This window comes from Pagrus pagrus, assembly GCF_965226575.1.
Source record: "Pagrus pagrus genome assembly, chromosome: 6".
NCBI classification, from domain to species: Eukaryota; Metazoa; Chordata; class Actinopteri; order Spariformes; family Sparidae; genus Pagrus; species Pagrus pagrus.
In genome coordinates, this window is record NC_140190.1 from 959,060 (window position 1) to 968,097 (window position 9,038).

The window sequence follows — 9,038 nt, forward strand, 5'->3', positions numbered from 1 at the left end:
GCATCCATAAACAGTTTGCAGCATTAAAGGTTAGTGTATTTCTGATGTATTTAAAGTTGGCCAGGTTAAATTTGACCCTATTGCACACTTTAGTAATGTGTGTTTTAAAGGAAGGAGTGGAGTCGACGGTGATGCCCAGACATTTGAAATGTGGAACAATACTAATGTTTTCACCGGAGATTGTGATCTTTGGGACGATGTTACGTTGAGTTTTAGTGAAGAACATTCCTACAGTTTTATTGAGGTTCGTTGAAGTCAGTATTTTTTTTAGATCTTAAGATGTCGACAAACTTGTTCAAAAATGTTGATGATTGTGTGACAGTAGCTGGATACTCTGATACTCGGCTAAATATGTGACTCTTATCCCAAAGCAGCCAATCAGCAGCCTCAGCTGAAGAGTGTTGAGCTGCAGTTCCTTTAACGTCCACCAGAGGCTGCTGTGATCAAACTGATGGTATTGAAGTGAATGATAAAACCCTTCTTCCTCTTCCTCTTCCTCTGATGTCAGTCTGAAGGCACAGTGGCTGTGTCTCAATTCAGGGGCTGCAGCCCTCGCAGGGCGCATTTGAAGGCCAGTTACGTCACAACGCTGCGCGAAGCCTGTCCCAATCGGAAGGCTCCTTCAAATGCAGCCTGCACTTCCCTCTTTTCGGAGGACGCACCGCTACTATCCTTCGCGGCCTCACATATCCCAAGATCCTTTGCGCACCGCTGCTCAGTCCCGAAACAGAAGAGGACGCAAGAGAAAATGGCGACATCAAGTGGCGCAGACATGACATTCAAATTTCAGTAATGGGTTTATACTCGGTTTTTAGTCATTTGAACATCCAACGCCAGATATGTTAAACTTCAAAACCTCCAGATGTTAACTTTCAGTTAAAACACGTGACGCTGGTGATGCTGTGGTAAATATAGTTGTTATTCACTAATGGGTTAATGTTTATTTTGTCATGTTGATGATTCAATTTAGATTTTGTCGTTAATTTTTGTACACACACAAATAAATGCACACGTTTGATAGATTTGAACCAAAACAGACTTTAATGCATCTCTTCATCCACAATCGTGACGTAAGGGGAAGGGGCGGGAACATCTGGTGAGGCAACCAGGAAATACTCCGACGGCTAGACCGTCCAATTTTAACAACGGTGGACGAGGCGTTCAAGGTCTCTCCGAAGGACCCGGCCCTCGTGGGCCGCAAAGGCCGCGTCCTTGAAGGCTGCAGCCCCTGAATTTGGACACAGCCTCTGTCTCAATACTTCCTTTGATTGACAGCTCTTGCCCCTCATTAACACCTGCTGTGGTGTTTGCTGCTCTGCACCTTTTTTGCCCATATTAGGATTTCCTGTCTCCGGTCTGTGCAGTAGCAGTCAGTGAGCTTCAGACGTCCACAGACACTTTCACACCTTCATACTGTCAGACAGGTGGGAGAACGAGCAGGTACAGAGGTGAAGCCTCCCAGCTGGAGTTGATGATGTAACGTCCTCAGAGAGCTGCAGGTCCACAAGCTTCAAAAACAGCCTGGAGGTAAAGGTGCAGAACAAACAGATTCACAGGATGAAGAGCAGGTTCATCATCGTCAACAACAACTCACCTGCTGAGACCACAGCACTTATTGACACGCCTCATATTAACGGATCATACCGCTCCTCATTTTAATATTATTGTTTATAATGAAATATCTGCATTTTTAAGTCACTTTTATGACAGAAGTGATTAAAAAAATCGATTTTTTTGCTGAAAATATAAGGAGCACTCAAACCTATTACCTGTACCTCACCTGTACCTCACCTGTAACTCACCTGTACCTCACCTGTACCTGGCTGTGCTGCTGTTGAGCTGTTTGTGTCACATCATGCTGATGATGACTGTAACTGTCCTCAGGTGCAGCAGATGTTCTCTTGCTCCACAGTAGCTTTGTTATCCTCATTATCATCATCCTCGCCTTCGTCTTCCATGTAATTAGTGCTGAGCTGCAGCTGTGAGCGGTGGCCCCCGAGGGCCCGACTCCCACAGGCCCGCTTAGTAAACACTCAGGTGATTCAGCACTGAGCAGGTGATGAGCAGGTACAATGTGTGTATTTTCCAGTCCAGTGGGTAAAGATACTAAAACCACAGAGAACAGATGATTTCTGTTCAGCACCGCTACAAACATCTTAAGATCATCTTGTTCTCCGTCACCTTCATTTATGGACTCAGCTAATTGGCAGGTGTCATTTATTTCTTTTGCAGTATATTAATCTAAATTAGAGTTTTATCGCTGCTGTGTGTCCAGTTCAAGGTGTCAGGATGTGTTTAGCCTAGCTTAGCATAAATACTGGAAGGTAGGGGAAGCTGCTAGCCTAGCTCCATCAAACCAGATCCACCCAATGATTAACCAAAACCAGTGCAAGTATGTGAAACAATGAAAAGAGCTAATTTAGGGTTTGGGTCAGGTTAGCTAACAGTTCAGTTAGCAGCTAAAACAGTTTGGGGCAGGTTAGCGAGATTTATTTAGCAGCTAAAACAATTTAATTCATTGTAGCATTTTATTTAAAACCATTGATTTGTGCTTGTTATTAAAACAGATGTCAATCTGCACTCAGACTAACACACAGTGGCGTCTGCATGGTGAGCTCCCATCTCTGTTCATCCTCTGCTGTGGGGTAAGAAGCTAAATCATGAACAAACATTAGATGAACAATGATGTGTTTGGTTTCCATGCAGTGATTTCAGTTGTATTTGATCACTGACACACCGTGCACACTGTGCACTGACAGGTTCACTGCAGGTCAGGTGGGAGCTCTGGTTGTCCTGGAGGAAACTCTCCGAGGGAAACTTAAGAGCAGCTGAGGGAGGGAGGACGAGACACCTGCAGCGCTCTGAGTAAGAAGAAACACAAGAAGAAGACTGCGGTCGCAGGTTTGAGGCTGAAGACGATGGCGGAGCGTCCAGCAGCAGCAGGAGGAGCAGGAGCAGGAGGAGGAGAGGTCAGCCTGCAGGACGTCCTGAGAGGACGGACAGGTGGAGCTCAGAGGGTGAAGACCAGCTCCAACATGATCCGAGTGTTCATCAGCTCCACGTTCACAGGTCAGAACAGAACCAAACCCAGGACTGCTTCTTCTGTGTGTGTGTGTGTGTGTGTGTGTGTGTGTGTGTGTGTGTGTGTGTGTGTGTGTGTGTGGTGTTGTTTCATCATATCACTTTCCTGCTGATGTTTTGTGCTCTTGCTGTTGCAGAGATGAAACTTGTATCTTAAATGTGTGTTTGCATCTGAAACTTCTGCACAAAGTGTGTCTGATATTTTCAACAACGATGATAAAAAATAATATTTTGACACTTTACAATAGAACGAGACTAATGTGAAACAGTCTGGACGGACGGGTGTGTAGAAACATTGGTGATTTCTACTGAAGGGAGACGGGATGTAAAGACAGAAACAACGTGGAAGACTGACGTATAAAATCAGCTGTAAAACAGAATTTGGTTGTAACGAGCTTCAACATGCAAACTAATGAGTGTAGTTGTCAGAAACTAGCAGAATCAGCAGAGTCGAAGCTGCGACAGAAGATAACTCGACCAAAAGATCTCCAGCAGGAGACTTTTCATACAGTTTGAACTCATCACATCACTGAGTCGCTGTGATTCATGTTTGTGTTGAAGTCGTGTCACTGGTCTGTTGATGACTCTACGTTAATGTTTCTGTCTCTGCTCAGATATGAGCAGTGAGAGAAGAGCCCTGCTGGAGAAAGCTTACCCAGAAGTCCTTGCTTTCTGTCGCAGTCTGGGGCTGGTGTTTGAGGTCAGTTTTCCCTCTTATAATTAATACAATGTCAAAATACACACATAATACGTATATTTGTGCAGTTGCTGTAAAGATCTGCTCATTGATCGGTGAGGTCACTTCCTGTTCAGGTGGTGGATCTGCGTTGGGGGATTCGGAGCGTCGTGTCCGGAGACCACGAGGCCTCTGAGATCTTCCTGCAGGAGATCAGGAGCTGTGAGAAGATTTCAGCCGGTCCAACTTTCATCGTGAGTCAACTTTCAAATCATAGTTCAGATTTTTTTCACCCGTATCGTTCCAGTAATATCTTTGTTCAGTAAAAAGCATTAAAAATATGTAGTTAATGGGAACTATTAGCTCCCATAAACTACATTTCTGCTCTCACACAGTGGAAACACGTTTTAAATAATTCAGTCCAACATTCTTCTTCTGCTCATTATTCTCCTGTGTTGGATCCGAAGGCTCTGCTGGGGAACCGGTACGGCCACCGCGGTCTTCCTCGCCTCATCCCGGAGAAGCAGTTTGAAGCGCTTTTGTCCAAACTTGCCAAAAACCCTGAAGGCATCAAACAGCTGACTCAGTGGTTCATAAAAGACAACAATGCTGTCCCGCCCACCTACGTCCTCCAGCCAATCACGGCTCACTTCCCCCACTACAGCGACCTGCGACCTGAGTGTGGGCCTCAGCGGGACAAACATGTCCTTTCCTGGCGTTTCACAGAGACTCAACTGTTGCAGCTCCTACGCTCGGCCGCCACGGATGCCGAGGCAGACGGTGACATCACAGCTGAGCAGAAACAAGACTTCTTCACATCAGGTCAGAGACGTCTCACACAGTTTGTCCACTTGTCTCAAAGTGTCTGTGAGATCTGAGTGTGTTCTTCTTCTTGTCCACAGTGACAGAGCAAGAGTTCAAGGAGGGTTTGTGGAAGGACGATCGCGAACCCTCGGCTCTGCTCTTCATCCGAGAGATTCCCCGTCAGAGGGTGAGAGACGGTCCCAAACGTCTCGCCAAGTTCATGGATCTGACTGCCGACGGCCTGCTGGATGCAGAAGCTCAGGGACTCCTCACCGGCCTGAAGTCCCACCTCTACGCCAAGTCGCAGAAGATCCTCAACCTGCACTGTGTGGAGCTCAGCAAAGGAAGCATCGACCCGAAACGCAAAGAGCACGCTCAGTACCTGGACGGCGTCTGCGAGCAGTTCGTCTCACAGATGAAGTCCAGGATTGAAGCAGCAGTTGATTCCTCAGTGGAGGGGAGGAGCAGGAGGATCCGAGGGAACACTGAGGAAGACAAGGGTGAAATCTCAGACTGGCTGGTTGAAGAGGTCGGACGACACACCGCTGTCAGCGCCGAGCTCTGCAGAGGTGTCTACGGCAGGGAGGGGCTTCTGGGTAAACTCTGCCTCACCATGTGGGAGTCCACTAATGTCCATCACGGCCCGCTGGTGGTGCACGGGGCAGCTGGGATGGGGAAGACGGCTCTGCTGTGCAAACTGGCGCAGGAGATGCGTGGCGTCCTGGAGGCCGGGGCGGTGGTGGTGATCAGGCTGCTGTCAGCTCGTCATCCCCAGAGACTCGACATCGACCATGTCCTCCGTGGCGTCTGCTTCCAGATCTGTTTGGCCTGCGGTTTGGCTCCACCCTCACCGCTGACGGCCAACACTTACCTGGAGCTGCTCAGGTTCTTCAGGAACGTCCTCACAGAGGTTTCCCAGCAGGGGAACACGCTGCTCGTCATCCTGGACGCTCTGGATCAGCTCTCAGACCAACATCACGCCCACAAACTCCACTGGCTGCCAGCCAACGTCCCGCCCAACGTCCACCTGGTGGTTTCCATGGATACTAACAGCGAGGTGTTCGCCAACATGCGGCTGAAGTCCGGGACTTCGGGGAGTTTCTTTGAAGTGGAGCGTTTGTCTCGTGATGAAGGGAAACAGATCGTGGAGTCGTACCTGCGAGCTTCTCAGCGAACTCTGACACCTGAGCAGAGCGTCGCCGTGCTGAACAGCTTCGAGCCGACCGGCTGTCCTCTGCACCTCAAGCTGATCCTGTCTGCAGCCAGACGCTGGACGTCCTTCAGCCCGCTCACAGACGTACACCTGGGCGCCAACACACAGGAAATGATGTCACAGCTCTTCCTGATGCTGGAGGAGAAACATGGGAAGGAGCTGGTGGGCGGGGCCTTAACATACATCGCTCTGACGAGGTGAGAGGACTGTCGTCACTCTGGCGGTACAAAGGTTTAAAATATCAGTTGGTGTTAATGATGTATGCTAATGCTAATTAGCCGTCTGCCATAAGACGAGAACAGAGTGAGAGCCTCATGAAACAATCTGACGTCACAGGGAAGGTCTGCTGGAGGCCGAACTGCGTGATGTCATGTCCCTGGATGATGATGTCATCAGTGCAGTGTACAGATATTCCCTCCCTCCAACCCCCTCGCTGATCCGGCTGCCCCCCTTCCTCTGGGCTCGGCTCAGACGGGACCTCGAGGATCAGCTGGAGGAGCGCTGGACGGGTGGAGTCGCCGCCATCAGCTTCAACAGCCGGTAAATTTAAGAAACAAGGATCAGAGTGTCTCAGGTTAAATGTTTGCGTCAAATCTGTGTGTGTCTGTTTGTGTGCAGGCGTCTGTGTGAGGCCGTGTCAGCTCGGTATCTGACATCAGAGCGGCGGGGGCGGAGCCTCAGGATCCTGGCGGAGTACTTCATGGGTCGATGGTCGGGGAAACTGAAGCCGGCGGCTCTGCCGGGCCTGTCGCTGCTCCTCTCTGACAGAAAGGTACCAACGACTCCTCGACCGGAACGATTAAAGTCCATCAGGAGTCGATCCGGGCTTCTGCTCAGGATCAGTGGGAAATCTTAATCCCCTAAAAAAGTTACAACTAACAACCAGAGAAACGTATCTGACACAAGAAAGAAAGACACGTTGTGTATCAAAGAATCAGTGATGTAAGAATCAAACTTGATCATGAACCTCAGAGAATCACACAGAACACCAGAGAGATCGTCAGCAAACATTAACAATTTTCTTTCTGTAATTCAAATCACACGTCTCTGACGTGAATATGAAAAACAGAAGAAACATGAAAAATGTTTGAAACTATGACTATTTTACAGATTGACAGAAGTGGAAACAACACGTGAACTGTGTCAGATGAATTCACTGTTCTGATTGGTTCTGTGGTGTCACAGGTCCCGCCCCAGCCACTGTGGTTTGCTCCAGGATTGGCTAACGTCAGGAAGCTGCAGGAGCTGCCGTATCACCTGCTGCATGCTGGTCTGTGGGACGAGCTGCGACAGGAAGTCATCGGTACCAGAATCATTCAGTTACTCTGCAGACCCAGTTTACAAACCAGAACCAAAAGAACAGTCACTGTCAGATCATAAAGCACCGAAACAAACATTCAACATAATGTTCTGAGTTCAGTAACGCACGTTAAATGTTATCACATTATTTATTCACACACAGAAACAACATGTTTTATATCAAAGATACATTTTGTCACAGTCGACTCAGCTGAATGTTTCTGTTTCCAGGCAGCGCTGAGTGGCTGTACTGTAAGAGCCGGGTCTGTGGGGTGTCCAGTGTGATCCAGGACCTGGACCAGTGCTCCCAGTACATGGACTGCACTGAGACCAGGCTGGTCCGAGACACTCTGGTCCTGATGAAACCCAGTCTGGACTTCCTGGACGGTCACATGGGTCAGTTATTCTGCATCAGTGTCATGTTTCTGTTTTACTGCTGTGAGCTTTAAGTAACAAACATTATTTATTCTGAGCTCAGTAAAGTTTCCTTCTGGCTGCAGACATGTCGCTGTTTTACACCGAGCTGCTGGCCAGGCTCTGCTCCTTGGCCACGCCCTTCCCCTCCGTGATTGGTCGGCTGTGTAGCCAATGCGAGGAGTGGTTACTGACGTGTCCGGAGCCGATCCTCGTTCCTAAGTGCAGCTTTCTGCCGCAGCCAGGGGGGGCGCTGCAGCACACACTGACGGGACTGACAGGAGGTCAGAAATAATGTTGAAGAGCTGAAAGATTTGTTTTAATTAAAATAAGACAATTTAATCCTGATTTCTTTGATTAACATTCGTTAATTCGTTAGTTAATTAACGTTTGGAGGAGAGTTTTAGTCTGTTGATGATGTGACGTCAATTTATTAAGTTAATTTATTAAATGATAAATATTTAGGTCAGACGCATTAAAACCAGCTGTGTTTGTCAGATTGTTGAGCTCTCACAGTTGGTCAGGTGCAGCAGGTCTTACCTGTCCCGGTGTCTCCAGGTGTCCTCTGCGTGGACGTCAGTGTGGAGGCGGAGCTTCTGGCGGCAGGTTCAGATGACGGCGTGGTGGTGGTGTGGAGCCTCGCTGACCAGCAGCTCATACACTCACTGCTGGGACACACAGGTCAGTCTGAGCTGATCGATGATCAATAATTTAATAATGTTTTTAATAATTATTATTTATTGTGTCCTCTTTATTTGTAGGTGCCGTTCTGTCCGTCAAGGTGATTGACAGCTCCGCCCACTGTCTCTCATTGGCTGCTGACGGCTCTCTGAGGAGGTGGAGCCTGATAGATGGACAACAGCTTCTCTGCATCCAGGAGGCGGTGCCTGTTGACTCCGCCCCTTCATCAGTGCACCTCCACCTGTGTGAGCAGAGCCAGGTGGTGTTCGTTTACAGCAGCACACAGGTAGTCAAACTACACTGCTGCTGCATCTTCTGCTGCCTGAAGTCCAACTGTTGATCTGAGTCTGTGAGGAGTGACCACAGTTTGTACCTGAACAGGTGTGTCTGTGTTGTGTCAGGTGAAGCTGTTGAAGCTGGAAGGCTCTGAGCTCCTCAGCAGCAGCAGCAGCAGTGATGATGGAGGCTCGGTGGTTCTGGGAGTTCTGGGAGATTCAGTGTTTTCTCTGTGTGGTTCCGGTCGGGTCAGAATCTCTCATCCGGTCAGCGGGACTCAAACTGTGGAGACGCAGCTGGAAAACGCTGAGAGAGGTCTCACTCTGGTGAACTCAGCCACGTTACCAAAGCACGGGAAAGTGTTCATCGTATCTAGAGAAGGATTCCTCCATCAGGTCGGTTCTTCAGCCGTCTGACATCCAGTAACTAAGTACATTTACTCAAGTACATTTACTCTGTAGTACTGTACTTCAGCTCAAATTAGAGATACTTGTTCTTTACTTGAGTCTTTTCATGCTGCTTTCTTCTTCAACACGATTTTTTGTTTTTCCACGTGAAACCAGTTGGAAGATTTGTTCGTCAGTGTTGTCTTGT

At 48.4% G+C, this 9,038-nt stretch overlaps 1 protein-coding gene across 1 annotated transcript in view; it reads left to right on the plus strand.

Moving 5' to 3' along the window:
* Positions 1-2,560: 2,560 nt before the first annotated feature.
* The window catches only part of nwd1 (NACHT and WD repeat domain containing 1), a gene marked incomplete at its 3' end in the record, with an annotated part of 13,140 nt that continues 6,662 nt past the window's right edge, over positions 2,561-9,038 (plus strand). Inside the window, exons 1-14 of the mRNA XM_084354377.1 lie at positions 2,561-2,645; positions 2,760-3,069; positions 3,696-3,781; positions 3,895-4,011; positions 4,225-4,579; positions 4,660-5,971; positions 6,111-6,314; positions 6,393-6,546; positions 6,960-7,077; positions 7,305-7,469; positions 7,574-7,771; positions 8,046-8,168; positions 8,249-8,454; positions 8,570-8,839. Coding sequence (XP_084210503.1) covers positions 2,919-3,069; positions 3,696-3,781; positions 3,895-4,011; positions 4,225-4,579; positions 4,660-5,971; positions 6,111-6,314; positions 6,393-6,546; positions 6,960-7,077; positions 7,305-7,469; positions 7,574-7,771; positions 8,046-8,168; positions 8,249-8,454; positions 8,570-8,839 — 3,459 coding nt within the window. The 5' untranslated portion in view covers positions 2,561-2,645; positions 2,760-2,918. The remainder of the gene's footprint in view (positions 2,646-2,759; positions 3,070-3,695; positions 3,782-3,894; positions 4,012-4,224; positions 4,580-4,659; positions 5,972-6,110; positions 6,315-6,392; positions 6,547-6,959; positions 7,078-7,304; positions 7,470-7,573; positions 7,772-8,045; positions 8,169-8,248; positions 8,455-8,569; positions 8,840-9,038) is intronic.